The sequence below is a fragment of the Balaenoptera musculus genome, chromosome 1, assembly GCF_009873245.2.
Source record: "Balaenoptera musculus isolate JJ_BM4_2016_0621 chromosome 1, mBalMus1.pri.v3, whole genome shotgun sequence".
Lineage (NCBI taxonomy): Eukaryota > Metazoa > Chordata > Mammalia > Artiodactyla > Balaenopteridae > Balaenoptera > Balaenoptera musculus.
In genome coordinates, this window is record NC_045785.1 from 117,971,727 (window position 1) to 117,988,697 (window position 16,971).

Below are 16,971 nucleotides of genomic sequence, written 5' to 3' on the forward strand. Positions count from 1 at the left end.
TAGTTCCTCCGCAGCATGTGGGATCTTCCTGGACCAAGGCTTGAACCCACGTCCCCTGCACTGGCAGGCGGACTCCCAACAACTGCACCACCAGGGAAGCCCTCTGCTCTGATCTTTATGATTTCTTTCCTTTTGCTAACTTTGGGTTTTGTTTGTTCTTCTTTCTCTAGTCCCTTTAGGTGTAAGGTTAGATTGTTTATTTGAGATTTTTCTTGTTTCTTGAGGTAGGCTTGTATTGCTATAAACTTCCCGCTTAGAACTGCTTTTGCTGCATCCCATAGGTTTTGGATCATCGTATTTTCATTGTCATTTGTCTCTAGGTATTTTTTGATTTCCTCTTTGATTTCTTCAGTGATCTCTTGGTTATTTAGTAATGTATTGTTTAGCCGCCATGTGTTTGTGTTTTTTACAGTTTTTTCCCTGTAATTGATTTCTAATCTTATAGCACTGTGGTCAGAAAAGATGCTTGATATGATTTCAATTTTCTTAAATTTACTGAGGCTTGATTTGTGACCCAAGATGTGATCTATCCTGGAAAATGTTCCATGCGCACTTGAGAAGAAAGTGTAATCTGCTGTTTTTGGATGGAATGTCCTATAAATATCAATTAAATCTATCTGGTCTATTGTGTCATTTAAAGCTTGTGTTTCCTTATTAATTTTCTATTTGGATGATTTGTCCATTGGTGTAAGTGAGGTGTTAAAGTCTCCCACTATTATTGTGTTACTGTCGATTTCCTCTTTTATAGCTGTTAGCAGTTGCGTTGTGTATTGAGGTGCTCCTATGTTGGGTGCATATATATTTATAATTGTTATATCTTCTTCTTGGATTGATCCCTTGATCATTATGTAGTGTCCTTCCTTGTCTCTTGTAACATTCTTTATTTTAAAGTCTATTTTACCTGCTATGAGTATTGCTACTCCAGCTTTCTTTTGATTTCTATTTGCATGGAATATCTTTTTCCTTCCCCTCACTTTCAGTCTGTATGTGTCCCTAGGTCTGAAGTGGGTCTCTTGTAGACAGCATATATATGAGTCTTGTTTTTTTGTTTTTTTTTTTTTTAAGTAATATCTTGGTTTGTTGTTTTTTTAAAAAAATTATTTATTTATTTATTTTTGGCTGTGTAGGGTCTTCGTTTCTGTGCGAGGGCTTTCTCTAGTTGCAGCAAGCGGGGGCCACTCTTCATCGCAGTGCATGGGCCTCTCACTATCGTGGCCTCTCTTGTTGCGGAGAACAGGCTCCAGACACGCAGGCTCAGTAATTGTGGCTCACGGGCCCAGTTGCTCCGCGGCATGTGGGATCTTCCCAGACCAGGGCTCGAACCCATGTCCCCTGCATTAGCAGACAGATTCTCAACCACTGCGCCACCAGGGAAGCCCTATGGGTCTTGTTTTTGTATCCATTCAGCAAGCCTGTGTCTTTTGGTTGGAGCATTTAATCCATTCACGTTTAAGGTAATTATCGATATGTATGTTACTATTACCATTTTCTTAATTGTTTTGGGTTTGTTTTTGTAGGTCCTTTTCTTCTCTTGTGTTTCCCACTTAGAAAAGTTCCTTTAGCATTTGCTGTAGAGCTGGTTTGCAGGTGCTGAATTCTCTTAGCTTTTGCTTGTCTGTAAAGCTTTTGACTTCTCCATTGAATCTGAATGAGATCCTTGCTGGGTAGAGTAATCTTGGTTGTAGGTTCTTCCCTTTCATCACTTTAAATATGTCATGCCACTCCCTTCTGGCTTGTAGAGTTTCTGCTGAGAAATCAGCTGTTAACCTTATGGGAGTTCCCTTGTATGTTATTTGTTGTTTTTCCCTAGCGGCTTTCAGTAATTTTTCTTTGTCTTTAATTTTTGCCAGTTTGATTACTATGTGTCTCAGCATGTTTCTCCTTGGGTTTATCCTGTATGGGACTCTCTGTGCTTCCTGGACTTGGGTGGCTATTTCCTTTCCCTTGTTAGGGAAGTTTTCGACTATAATCTCTTCAAATATTTTCTCAGGTCCTTTTTCTCTCTCTTTTCCTTCTGGGACCCCATAATGTGAATGTTGTTGTGTTTAATGTTGTCCCAGAGGTCTCTTAGGCTGTCTTCATTTCTTTTCATTCTTTTTTCTTTATTCTGTTCTGCAGCAGTGAATTCCACCATTCTGTCTTCCAGGTCACTTATCCGTTCTTCTGCCTCAGTTATTCTGCTATTGATTACTTCTAGTGTATTTTTCATCTCAGTTCTTGTATTGTTCATTTCTGTCTGTTTGTTCTTTAATTCTTCTAGGTCTTTGTTAAACATTTCTTGCATCTTCTCGATCTTTGCCTCCATTCTTTTTCCGAGGTCCTGGATCATCCTCACTATCATTATTCTGAATTCTTTTTCTGGAAGGTTGCCTATCTCCACTTCATTTAGTTGTTTTTCTGGGGTTTTATCTTGTTCCTTCATCTGGTACACAGCCCTCTGCCTTTTCATCTTGTCTATCTTTCTGTGAATGTGGTTTGTGTTCCACAGGCTGCAGGATTTGAGATAAAGAAATTTTTACCACAATTAAAAAAAGAGAAAGTATTACACTTAATATGGGAGAAATAGAAGCACATTAATAATAGGTAACTTTAACAAATCAGATCTAGAGAGACAAAGTGAACAAGAAATTAGTACAGATACAGACAACCTAACCAACATAATAAATAAGATAGATTTAATATATATTAAACTCTGAACCTTGATAATAGAGACTGTGGCTTTCTTCCCCCCCAAATGCATATAAAGGATTCACAAAAATCACAAAAATGTGGCACATTCACATGTTAGGCCACAGAAAAAAATCTCAATAAATTCCAATTTAAATTTCCAAATGGGAAATTTAAAAACTTGCTGTTAACCACTTCTGGGTCAAAGGAGAAATGCAAAACAAATCAAAAATATTAATAATGAAAACAAGAATCTACGGGAAATAGTTAAAACAACTATCAGAGAAAGATTTAAAATTAAATGAATAAAAGTTAAAAAGCAAAGATAAATGAACATTATGTCTCAAAAAACTAGGGGGAAAAAAAAACCAAGGCAAACCAAATGTCAGCAAAAGAAAGAAATTAGTAAAAAGAAAGGCAGTGTTAATGGGTTTGAAAACTACGACAACAAAAAGTAGAACTCTTAAAACTGGAAATTAAAATCTTCTTTTAAAATAAATAAATCCAAAACTGTTTCTTTGAAAAAATTAAATTGATAACTTCTTAACTAAATTACTCAAAATAAAGGGGGTGGGAAGACAGCACAAATACATAAAGTTAGAAAGAAAGAGACACAGAAAAGAAAAAATTTTAAATATTCTATGTAAATATGTTCAAAAATCTACATTAAATGTATAATGTTGTATAAGACCCCAATTTAACAGAATTGACCCCTGTGGAGACAGAGTAAAAACAGACCATTTAACATAAAAGAATTAGAGAAACTGGTTAGCGTTACCCCACAAAACAAAACAGATCCAGGTAGTTTCACAGAAGATATTATCAAATTTTAAAAAATAAATCCTTAACTTTTTAAGCTATTTTAGAGCATGGCATAAGAAGGAAAATTCGCAAATTCATTTTATGAAGTGGGTGTAACATTGATTCCCAAACTTGAATTTTGGAACCATGACAAAGACTAAACAAAAAACACTATAGATCAACTTCACTTATTAATATTGATACAAAAATCTTATATAAAATATTAGTAAGCAGAATCCAGTAGTATGTTAAAAAAATTGTATCATGACCAAATGGATAATACTCTATGGATGCAAAGATGGAGAGTCAAAGGAAATCCATTAATATAGTTTATCATATTAATTATCCAAGGTAAAAAAAAAAAATGCTCATCTCCGCAGATGCATTGATAAATTTTAATACATAACAACACCACCAAAAAGTAAAAAGTCAACTGGGGGAAAAAGTTATACCACAGGCAAAGAGTTAGCATCTTTGATAAAAAAGAACAACAGGGACTTCCCTGGTGGTCCAGTGGGTAAGACTCCACACTCCCAATGCAGGGGGCCCAGGTTCGATCCCTGGTCAGGGAACTAGATCCCACATGCCACAACTAAGAGTCCGCATGCCACAACTAAGAAGCCCAAACACCGCAACGAAGATCCTGCATGCCACAACTAAGACCCGGCACAGCCAAAATAAATAAATAAATAAATAAATAAATAAATATTAAAACAAACAAACAACGACAACAACAAAACTTCTAAAAATACAGAAGAAAAAAACTAATAACCCTATAGAAAACTGGTTATAATGAGGCATGTCACAGTGAAAGACATACAAATTGCTGTTAACCATATGAAAATTGTTCAGTATTGCTCATAATTTTAAAAATATTGAAATTAAAACTGCATGGAGATACCACATTTTACCCACGGGACTGCATAAATCCAAAAGTTTGATAACGTACTCTGTTGGTCAGTCTATGAGGAAACAGGCATTCTAATATGTTGAGTATGGAAATGTAAAATGGTACAACCTCCACGATGGAGACTTTGGCAGTATCTAGCTAGCACAATTATCAATGCCTTTTGATTAAGCAATTCCATTTTTAGAAATCTATCCCAAAGATACTCTAGCAAAAATATGAAAAGTGTCAACTATTATATGCAGCATTATTTGTAATAACTACAGACTGGAAACAACTCAACTGTCAGTAACACGGTATCTCCACACAGTGGAGTACTACACAGCTCTGAAAAGCAGTGAGGAAGATGCTACTGTGGAATGATGTCCAGGAAATACTTTAAAGTGAATAAAGCAAGGTGTAGGACATGTGAATAGTGTGCTATTGTTTATATTAAAAAGGAGATAGAAATATATGTGTTTCTAAGAGAAAAATGATGGAAAAATAAGTGGTATGATTAGTGATTACCTTTAGGTAGAGAGGAGAAATAATGCGGAAAAGACAGGGGTAGAAGATAAACTTCTTTGAATATACCTTGTTTTGCAGAGTTGATTTTAGAACCATGTAAATATTTTACATAATTATAAAATTAAGATTAAAAAAAGGTAATTCCTAAAATAAAAAACAAATGAATTCTCATTATTTTCACAACAGTTTTTTTTTTTACAGAGATAATTGGCTACATACAACAGCTATATAAATGAGTTAATAGCTCTACTTCCTCTAAACGTCACGAATTTCATAACCAGTTTTCTTTCTTAAGACTAAGTCTCCCTCTAGTGGGGATTAGTTTTACAACCAGTCCCCTACCCCCTACACTACAAAGGAAGAAACCTTTTGCCCATTGTCTCCTGCCACCAAATCCTTAAATTACATAAGTGTTAGAGTCATGAGGAGGAGGGTGTGATGGAAGATATTGAGCAATGGGATAGCAAAGAGTCAGGGACAGAGTCAAGTTTTAAAAAGAAGTGGGGGGAGGAGAGACTCTAAGAGCCAAGAAAATTTGGTTATTCAACCCAGAATGGGGAAGGAACTTCAACTTCCTGTTGTTGGAGGATTGCCACCAACTCTGCGCAGAAAGATGCGATTAATATGTCAGTGTCGCTGTGTACTCAGGGAAAGAGCTCCCCCTAAGGCATTGCTTTAGGGAGAAACCTGGGTGAGAAATAGTGATGAGTAGATGAAGAGTGATTCTCTTGAGCCAGATAAAGTGTGATGGGGGTGAACTCCAGGCATCTCTCCCATCCCTCAGGACGCTCCCAGAGTCCCACTGACCCTTGAGGTCAGATGCATGAAAGCTTTGCCTCCTTGGAAGCTGATCATGGGGAAAGGTACTGGCACAGTCTCTTCAGTTCCTGGTAGGGAGAGGAGAGTCAGAGACTGGCCCACATTGACAGTGGCCTCTGGGGATATGATGGGAGGAGGGTCCTTGTGTTCTGGGCTGTCCTAGGTCTCATCTGACCTCACACAGTGGAAAATACTCAGAGGAAAACTCCTTTAGAGTAGAACCTCTCCTAACATCTACTCCAGTTTCTAAAAGTATATGCCATTCTTCCCCTCTCTCTGTCACAGTGTGGTCTTACCATCTGTAGAGAACGTTTGGGGCTTGCCACCTCAGCATGTATCTCCAATCTCCTGTACAGTTTTAAATAAGAATACAAAAAGAAATGAACACTAAAAACAGTCTAGTTTCCCAAGTTCATTTTCTGGTCCTATAGTATCTAACTCCTTGGTAGGGAGGGATAAATTAGGAGTTTGGGGTTAATACTCACACACTACTATAGATAAAATAGATAATCAACAAGGACCTACTGTATAGCACAGGGAACTCTACTCAATATTTTGTAATAACCTATATGGGAAAGAATCTGAAAAAGAATGGATATATGTATAACTGAATCACATAGCTGTATACCTGAAACTAACACAACATTGTAAATCAACTATACTCCAATATAAAATAAAAATTTTTTAAAAATCTACTTCTTGGTATATACCCAAGAGAAATGAAAACATATGTCCACACAAAAACGTATACATGAGTATTCAAAGCAGCAATACTCATAATAGCCAAAAAATAGACGCAACTGTAATGTCCAAAAACTGATGAGTAGATAAAATGTGGTATAATCACACAATGGAATCTTATTCAGTAATACAAAGAATGAATTCATGCTATTATTTCTCTCATCTACTAAACAAACAAAGAAATGAATTACCAGTACACGCTACAACATGGATGAATCTTGAAAACATTACACTAAGTGAAAGAGGCCAGTCACAAAGGACCACATACTATATGATTCCATTTATATGAAATTTCCAGAATAGGCAACTCTGTATGGACAGAAAGTAGGTTAGTGGTTGCATAAGGCTGAGAAGGGACCTGAGGGTGATGGCAAATTGCTACGGGATTTCTTTCAGGGACGAGGAAAATTTTCTAAGGTTGTGGTGATATTTGCACAACTCTGTGAATATACTAAAAGTCAATGAAGTGTGCCCTTGAACTGAGTGAATTGTATGGTCTATGAATTATATCTCAATAAATCTGTTACCAAAGAAATAAATAAATGAGTAAATGTCCCCCCCACCCCCGCCAAATCTAACTCCTTAATTCAGTTCTGGGGGCCTGCTCTTTTACATATCTAGCCTAAGAATACTGTCCAGGAAATTACTCATTTGAATGATTATTTCAGCCAATTCCCACACCTTTCTTTGTTCTGCCTTCACTTCCTCCCTTTAAAAGGTGAATTGAAATCCTAGATGGAAAAAATTGTCTTAACTAGGTGTGGTGACACTTCCTGTGGGCAAAATATAAGGAACATGTCGCTAAAGGCTAAAGTTCTTAATATAACAAGAAGTAATGTGAACGTTATACAATGAAATATTATCAGCCTTAAAAAAGCATGAAATTCTGACATGCTACAACATTTGGATGAACCTTGAAGACATTATGCTAAATCAAATAAGCCTGTCACAAAAAGACATACTGAATGATTCATTTATATGAGGTACCTGTACTTAGAGTGATCAAACATCATAGAGGCAGAAAGTAGAATTCTACTGGGTCTGGGGGGGGAGATGGGGAGTTATTGTTTAATAGGTACAGAGTTTCGGTTTTGCAAGATGAAAAAAATTCTGGAAATGGATAAGGGTGTTGGTCATACAACAATATGAATGTACTTAATACGACTGAACTGTACACTTAAAAAGGGTTAAGATGGTAAATTTTATATGTATTTTACCACAATAAGAAAAAAAAAATTTTTAAGTGTTGTGTAATGTGAACTTTACTGAAGACTGCCAAGAAGTAATGAAAACAGGTACCGATGAATGCTGCTAGGATAAGATCTCATGTCTCATTTTAACAAGTACCAAGAGGAACACCAGAGCTCTCCAGAGTTCTGTGTCCCTCCTTGTTACATACAAAAATCACTCGATCATCATTCATACCTCTTCTCTGAGAATATATTGCCTCAGACCACTCCCAAATTTTACCCTCTCCTTCTTCGTTTGTCAGAAATCAGGCACAGAGTCAGTAATTTCCTAAAAAGTCTAGATCAGAGTTTTTATTCTCACAATTATCAAAAATTTTTGAGCAATTAAAGTAAAACCAAAGTTTTAAAACTTATTTTTGCATAGCCCCTTGTAAAATGAGAATAATATTAGTACATTTTATATATGAGAAAACTGAAACATAGGAAGGTTAAATAATTTGTCCAAGGTGCACAGCCAGTAAGTTGCAGAACCAGTTTTCAAACTCCCAAACTGACCCGTTCCTGAAAGTCCAGACCCTAAAATCTGAAATCTCGAGCCCTCATTTAATCTGATTGGATTAGTGAAACAAAACAAGTTTTCTCCTATGGGAAGTCTCAGATGTTTAACTTCCAAGCGTATATTAAAACTCTTCAGTAGTGGAAAGGGGATATAATATAGAGCATTTCCTCAACTTATTTGACCACTGGACTTATTTTTCATGGAGCATCTCAAGGAATTTTCTTAGCTGAAATTTTGCAAAACTTTACATGTAATACAGAATATTGCTTTGTCTTTTTCAACTACTTTAAGAGAATATTTGAATTACTTTCTCTCATTTGGAAAAAATTTTAAGTTGAGATATTGAGAAACTTAATGATTTGCCTAAGGCCATAACCAGTTAATATTGGAGCTGTAATTAGACTCTAGGTCTTCTGGCCACAATTTCAGGGATTTAAAAAAAAAAAATTTTTTTTTAATTATAGAAGGAATATATTCACATTGTAGAAAATCAAACAAATCAAACAGAGATATGCAAAGACTCCCCCTCTGCCACCCCCAGCATTCCAACCTCATCTTCCTTGGGGAAAAAACTATTCTAGTTAAAGTAGATTTGGCTGCAAGTGACAGAAAATTTAAAATGAGTAGCTTAAAAATATAGAGAGGTTTATTTTGCTCCCATGAAAATGTCCAGAGGTATGCAGTCCTGGGTTGTTAGGGGAGCTCTGCTGCTTGAGGACCTCAGGGTCTTAGATTCCTTCCAGCTCATTCTTTCTCCATCCCAAGGGTGGAACCCTGATTCTCATAATCCAAGATGGCAGTAGTTCCAAAGGGCACGCAGCAGCTGTCTTTTAAGGAATGATGCTTGAAGCTGTCACACAAAGATGTTCCCATTTTCATCTCATTGGCCTGAACTTAGTCACTGACCATAGCTAGCTGCAAATATAGCAGGCTAGGAAATATACAGTTTTTATTCTGAGAGGTTATATGCCCAACTAAAAATTATGTTACTAGAAGAAGTGGGAGAAATTATGTCAGGGAACTGTTTCTGAAACTAAATCATCTTCAGCACTTGTTATGCATCCTTTCAGATTGTTTTCTTGTACTATACACATTACTCTGCAACCTGCCTTTTTCACTTAATATATCACTGAGGTATCAGAGTCCTCAGCTGAAAGAAACACAAATCAACTCTGGCTAATTCAGTGGAAAAATAACTTATTAAAGGATATTGGGTAGTTCATACGATTTCTAGGGAGATAGAGAATTAGACTTGGATTTTAAGTTATTCCTGTTAGTCCTGACGAATTAGTACCCTGAGCTGCCACTGCCACTGGGCACGACCACTGCGGCTTGCATATCTGACTTACTCTGCCCTGGCTCCATGGGCATACGACCTATGCAGTCCCATAGGGCCCTGCACTGAGAAAGGCTGTGCCCTCGGTTTAATTGTCTGTTGTTCCCGTCTTGAAATTCTTAATAATTTTTGAACAAGGGGCCCCACATTTTTATTTTGCACTGGCTCCTAAAAATCATGTAGCCAGTCCTGAGTTCTGGACATTGGGTGCTACTATTCGAGTCACTGTGACTACCACCTCTAGAAACTGGCTGAAGCTGCCGCTGTTGCCATACCCCTCACCAGGCTGCGTTCACTGCCTTCCCTGCTTCTTCCCCTCACCTGTTTCCAATTCAAGATGTGGGACTGGTGGTCTAATCTGCAGATTTTCTAGCTGCAACAGAGGCTAGAAAAGTGAATAGCTGGCATTTTATGGTGGGAGAAAAGCTGTATCTTACAAGGCTGGGGCAGCGGTGGTTGGGTGGGGATCCCCCAAACATAGGAAGTAGGTTCAGAGGCTCAATAGTCAAAAGGAATCAATAAAATAGAACCACAAAGTATATATAAATTTATCTCATTTTCTTAAACAGTTGCCTAATATTCCATAGTGGAGACATTTATTCAGTCATTCCCCTGTTAATGGGCATTCAAGATATTTCCACTTTTTGCTACCACAATATTGTAATAAACATCTTTATATATTTGGCCTTCTATACTGATGGTTTTATTTCAGTAGGCTAGATTCTTAAAAGTAGAGTTGCTGGACAAAAGTGAACATGTATTCTTATTTTTAGTATATATTGCCAGGTTACTTTTTTTAAAATATAGTAATTTATATTCCCACCAGAATGATACAAAAGTGCTGTTTTCTGCCATCCTTTTAGTCCCTGAATATTATTACTCTTTTTCTTTTTATCAATCTGATGAGTGAAAATGATATATTATTCTTTTAATTTTTGGTTTTTTGACTACCAGCACCTTTTCATATGTTTATTGGCTATGCTGAATTTCTTTTTTATGAATTGCCTATTCATATCCTTTACTCACTTTTCTATTAGTTTCTTTTTCTTATCAATTTGTAGGCACTCTTTGTGTGTTAGAGATACACTTTTTCAGTCATATGTGTTGGAATTATTTCTCAGCATGTTTCTAGTTTTTTGTTTTTTTGTTTTTTACTTTATTTAGGGTGTCTTTTGTTTTAATTTCCTTTAAAAGATGGTTAAATATGTCTTTTCCTGTATGGCTTCTCCATTTGGTTGGTTATTCTTGCTTAAGAAGTTTTCATTGTACATGTATGTGCTGATTGGTTATAATAAGCACATATTTCTTTTGTAATAAAAATATTTTTTTTAAAAAGGAAAAGAAGGGGCTTCCCTGGTGGCGCAGTGGTTGAGAGTCTGCCTGCCAATGCAGGGGACATGGGTTCGAGCCCTGGTCTGGGAGGATCCCACATGCCGCGGAGCGACTAGGCCTGTGAGCCACAACTGCTGAGCCTGCGCGTCTGGAGCCTGTGCTCCACAACAAGAGAGGCCGCGATAGTGACAGGCCCGCGCACCGCGATGAAGAGTGGCCCCCGCTTGCCGCAACTGGAGAAAGCCCTCGCACAGAAACGAAGACCCAACACAGCCATAAATAAATAGATAAATTAAAAAAAAAAAAAGATACATAAATGGAGAATGGATTGGAAGATGACAACTATGGATGAACTGAAACTGATTAGGAGCCTTCTGCAGTTGTTTAGGTGAGGGGTGATGGTAGATTGAACCAGGATGAGAGCAAAGGAGAATGTAGAACAAGTGAGTCAGCCTTAAAAGTCTCAGTTGATCATTTGGCCCATCTTGGGTGTTTGTTAAGTCACAGCACGCACTCAGATGATGGACAGATATAGGTCCAAAACCAAAATTAATCTTCCTATTTCCCATTCTGATTCACATTTGTTCTCCAGTTTTATGTCTTAAGACTAAGACTCTTTCTAGTGCAGACCAATATTTTGACATAAGTAGTGGCTCACAATTTACTCATTACATTCAGATACGCATGGGAAAAAAATGTAGCCTATTTTATAATTGATCTAACCTGTTCTTAAGCCTCTATCCTACAAGATGTGGAGAAATGGGGGAAATTTTAACTGCCCAGTTAAAGATCTCTAAGTTTTTTCTGTTTAAGTTGTGGTGGTGATTGTGTTTCCAAAGATGACAACAATGTCTCCCACCCCATAAGCTCTTTTGAAATGTGACCTGGACAATTACCCTTCAAGAGGTAGAGTCTATTTCCCTTCTCTAGGAATCTGAGAACTGCTGATATGTAAGTTCCAGGGTGGAGCCTTAACAGATCTGTAGCTTCTGCCTGCCTTGGTTGGAACATTCCCTCTTGCTAGTCCGTGCCATGTAAGAAGACCAGTTACTTTGCCAGAGACAAAGGCCATGTGGAGAAAGGCCTAAGGCTATCTTGATCATTCTAGTTCCAGCCAAATTCCCATCTGAGCCCCTGCCAACCAACAGAACCATAAGAAATAATAAATTGCTATTTTAAGGCACTAAATTTTGAGGTGGTTATACAGAAATAGATAACAAAACATGGTGTTTGGGGGTTAACTCAGTCCCTATAGGAATATGCTTGGTCTTTCATCATTCCTCTTAATTTTTCAACAGGGTTGCAGCTAGATATTCCATAGCATGTGCTCTTCTTAAATGTGATGCTGACATTCCTCCCACTGAGGAGTCTATATTCTCTCCTCTTGAATTTGGGTGGGCCTCTGACTAAGGTGGAAGGGATGCAAAGTCAAAGGTGACAGCTCCTGCTTGGTCCTCTTGGGATGCCACCTCTTGGAGTCCAGCCACCTTGGATCTGAGGAAGTAGAGAGACCTCATGGAGAGTCCACTTGTAGGTGCTGCTGCTGACAGCCTCAGCTGAGATCCCAGCCGACAGCCAGCATAACATCCAGACATTTGAATGAGCAACTCCAGATGATTCCAGCCCCCAGCCGTCAAGTCACCTCTGGCCTCCAAGTCTTCCCAGCTGAAGTCCCAGAGATTTTAAGCAGAAACAAACTGTCCCCAACATACCCTTTCCAAATTCTTGACTCTGGAGTCATTTGTTACACAACAATAGATAACCAGAACACTCTCTTATTCTCCTCAAGGTGGCATCTAGGTGAAGGTGGACCTACCATGACCTAGAGGTAGCAGAAAAGGGAGGCAACCCTGTGGCTGGCAGCTGGCACCTTACTGCTCTCAGATGTGTTGGGCTGGCCTTGTCCCTGGGTACCATGTGCTAAGTTGCAGCTATTTCTGTTGGGCCTTTTGCCATCCTGACATTAATTGCTCAAGTCCATTGACCCATCCCATTCATTTGCCTCTAGCTGCAAAGTCTCTGCCCAGTAAGCTGTTTTGTCTCATTCCCAGAATTCTACAAAAGACATTTGTTCTAGTCTAGGTGTCTTCCCTTGGAAGGAGATGGGAGTTAAATCTATTCAGAATCTATTCCTCTCTCCTCCCCGCCCCCCACCAGCAACTCCCAGTGTGACTGTATTAGACCAGATGGTGGGTCAAGTTCTCACCTCCTACTCTTAGGGGGGTTTTGTTCGTTTTATTTTGTTTTTTTAATCCATTCCTCAGGAGTGGGAGGCTCAGAGTCCCTTCCAGCACTAGCCTCACCTTCAGGGTTTCATTAGAATACTGGGGAGTGTTCTGCAAGGGGTGTAGGCAGGAGCAGCTGTGTTTAAGGTAGCAAGAAGTACTGCTGGCACCCCAACCTCAGTTCCCTGCAGTTTCCCCACTGCCTTACCTTGTTGTCAGAAACCAGGAAATTCACCTCTTCCATGGTAGGGCTGGGGCTCACATTCTCTTGTTTGACTTGGACCTCACAGATGCTCCCTCCAAGGACTCCAAGACAGAGTACACTCTTTATAGGCCTGGTCTCAAGTGATGCTCTGGTTTAAAAAGGGATTTGTGGACAATCAGTACAAATGACCTGGGTTTGGGTCTAGCTCCATCACTAGAATGGGAACTCAGGCATATCTCTTTACAACTTTATTTCCTCATCTGTAACATTTTGATGATTATCTCATAAGATTGTTAAAATGATTAAACGACATTGTAAACTACTGTGATACAAAGTAAATGTAAAACAAACGTTAGTCATTATGATTAGAAAGTGTATATTAGCACGTTTAAAAACTCCGAAAGCTATTTAATTAGAGAACTGCTCAACTCTGTTGAACCAGAATTTTCCTGGTTAATACGTCCACAGGAACACTTTTAAATAGCACACCTATAATTGGGATTAGGTGGAGATGGAGGAGCTGGAGTGAATGGGACCCGGCTGGAACACGCGCATGACTATGAAGTGTTCAGATCTATGGGATCGCCACTCTCCTCGGAGCAATGACAAGGCCCGATCATTTCCAGCTCCTGGGCCCGAAGTGGGGACGCCAACAGGAGGCTGCCTGCGCTGTGCTCCACTTCCCTCCCACCGATGTGTGGCCGGTATCGTGTCACGTTGCTCCCACTGTCGGGAACAGATCAACACTTCCCAGCTTTCCGGTCCTGACTCAGGCCTGACTTGCGGGAAGGCTCCCCACGGCGGCTGCCCTGGCAGGAGCGGGGGCGGGGCTGCCCTGGCAGGAGCGGGGGCGGGGCCGCCCGCGGGCGTGACGGCGGGCAGGGGGCGGGGACGTCCGAGGGCTGCGGACAATCGGCCTTCTCAGACTTCCGGGAAACGCTAGCGCGCCTTTTCTCCAGGCCTCAGATTTCCGGCCTTGAAATAGGTTTCTCAGGTTGTACCGTTAAGCCGAATGTGGCCTTTGTGCAGGTTTTGTGCCCCGGAGACGGTCTCAGGAGCCCGGATTTCAGGTGTGTCTGGGGACCCCTGGGCGTCTCGGTTGACTCGCGCGCTGCCCAGCTGTTGGCCCTCGGAGTCTGCGGAAAACGAGGAAGGAGGGGTTAGGTGCAGCCTGGACGCCCCCAGGAGTAAGAAGGCGAAATCACGCGACGAATTAATTTTTGGAGATATTCGCGTTTTTATTGTTTAGTTAATGTGTCCATATCTTCTTTGTCTTTGTAATGAAAATTTATAATCTCTCCTTTGCCTAACTAGATTGCTCTTTTCTCATATTACGTGTCGCTTTTTTTTTTTTTTTTTTTTACCATGTTTGAATCCGTCTGCCCACTCCAGAAAAATGTCCACTGACATTTTCACTTAAAGTTAGGTCACATACACTTCTCGTTTCTATTTAGTCTTAATGGTATTTTTTTTCATCTTAAAAACATTTGATAGTTTTTGAATAGGTGATACATAAAAGTAATAAAAATAAATCCACACACTAAGAAAGTTAATACAGAGAACAAACAGGTGGTTGCCAGAGGGGAGGGGTGAGAGAGGAGAGAAATAGGTGAGGGAAGTTAAGTGGTGCAAACTTCCAGTTACAAAGTAAATGAGTTAGGAGTATGAAATATACAGTGTGGGGAATATAGTCAATAATAATGTAATATCTTTGTATGGTGATAGATGGTAATCATTTTGAAATGTATAGAAATATCAAATCACTATGCTGTGCATCAGGAACTAACGTAGTGTTGTATAGATCAAATATACCTCAAAAATGAACAAACATACTAATAGAAAAAGAGATCAGATTTATGGTTACCAGAGGCAAGGTCTGGGGAGAAGTAGAATTGGATGAAGGTGGTCAAAAGGTACAAACTTCCAGTTATAAGTTAAATAAGTACTAGGGACATAATGTACAATATGATAAATTTAATTAACACTGCTGTATGTTATATATCAAAGTTATTTAAGAGAGTAAATTCTAAGAGTTGTCATCACAAGGGAAAAAAAAATTTTTTTTTTTTTACTTTTATTTGCATTTATTTTTTGCAGCATTTATTCCCGGGCCATAAGTTTTTGTTTCTTCATTTTCTTCTGGGATATCTTTTTCTTCTGGGCAACCTCCTCTTCTGGTTTAGGAACAATCTGTTCTTTTTCAGTAAGGATCATCTCAATGTGGCAGGGAGAGCTCATGTATGGGTTGATCCGACCATGAGCTCTGTATGTCCTGCGCCGCATCTTGGGGGCTTTGTTCACCTGGATATACTCAATGACCAGAGAATCTACATTTAAGCCCTTAAGTTCAGCATTACTCTCTGCATTTTTGAGCATGTGCAGTAAAAATTCAGCACTCTTTGGGCCACTGACCCTGCGTCCAGCCCCACTGTTTGGCCTGGGCACACCTACCAACTTCACCATTGTAACGACGGAATGGCACACACTGCTTCTTTAAAGTGACATCCTTCAGATACTTGGTGGCTTTTCGGATATGCATACCCTTAATGGCCTGGGCTGTTTCACAAGTGTTCTTAAAGTTAACACGAAGATTTGAACCTCTTGACTTGCATGATTTTGTGGGGTTTTCTGGGTCAAGTGAATAGCGAACCATTTTTGGAGGTCACCTCAGGCCGCTGACCGGAAAAGCAAAAATTTTTTTAATGTTATCTTATTTTGTATCTATATGAGGTAATGGATGTTCACTAAACTAATTACAGTAATCATTTCATGATGTATATAAGTCAAATCATTATGTTGTACATCTTAAACTTACACTGTGCTGTATGTCAATTATATCTCAATAAAACTGGAAGGGGAGAAAAATCGTTAAAACAAAAAACAAATGGAGACTGGCTTTGAAAATTCCCTGAGCAGACAAAACCAGTTTAGTTATACAGCAAAGCTTAATTTAGCTTATTTTGCAAAGCAAGGGAGACTAATTTGACCTTGGTCACTTCTTGCTCATGCCTCTGGAAATCATAGGCACATCTTAAACTCTTCACCAAAACTGATATGCAGTAACCACTAACCAATTTCCTGTCACTTAAGAAAATTCTAAAATTGTAACCAATCACTGTGAATTATAAGCAGTCACTGCCTCCTCACTAATACAAGCTGCTTTGTAACAATACAGTTGGCCCTTCCTATTCGTGGCTTCCACATTCTTGGGCTCAACCAACCAAGAATCAAAAATATTTGGAAAAAAAAATTCCAGAAAGTTCTAAAAAGCAAAACTTGAATTTCTCACAAGGCAGCAACTATTTACATGGAATTTATATTGTATTTACAGCTATTTACATTTACATTGTATTAGGTATCATAAGTAATCTAGAGATGATTTAAAGTAAATGGGAGGACGTGAGTAGGTTAGAGGCAAACACTACACCATTTTATATGAGGGACTTCAGTGTTCAAGGATTTTGGTGTATGAGTAGAGGTCGTGGAACCAATCCCCCACAGATATGGAGGGATGACTCTATACCCCTGAGTTTTCCTCCATGTTTTGGAGTGAGTGCTCCTGGTTTGTGAACTTTCTTTTTGTTGTGTGCACAGTAAACTTTTGCTACTTCAGTGATTCATTGGTTTTACTTCTGCTGTTTCTGAACTTTGGACAAAGTATTGGGTTGGCCAAAAAGTTTTT

At 38.9% G+C, this 16,971-nt stretch overlaps 1 protein-coding gene and 1 pseudogene across 1 annotated transcript in view; both read right to left on the reverse strand.

Annotated features, from left to right (window-relative positions):
* The window catches only part of CFAP126 (cilia and flagella associated protein 126), a 31,363-nt gene extending 16,664 nt beyond the window's left edge, over nucleotides 1-14,699 (reverse strand). Inside the window, exons 1-3 of the mRNA XM_036871344.1 lie at nucleotides 14,654-14,699; nucleotides 14,291-14,425; nucleotides 13,888-14,025 (exon numbers count right to left, since the gene is read on the reverse strand). Coding sequence (XP_036727239.1) covers nucleotides 13,888-14,025; nucleotides 14,291-14,425; nucleotides 14,654-14,699 — 319 coding nt within the window. The remainder of the gene's footprint in view (nucleotides 1-13,887; nucleotides 14,026-14,290; nucleotides 14,426-14,653) is intronic.
* A 690-nt stretch (nucleotides 14,700-15,389) lies between these two features.
* LOC118902448 lies at nucleotides 15,390-15,954 on the reverse strand (annotated as a pseudogene).
* Between the last annotated feature and the right edge of the window lie 1,017 nt (nucleotides 15,955-16,971).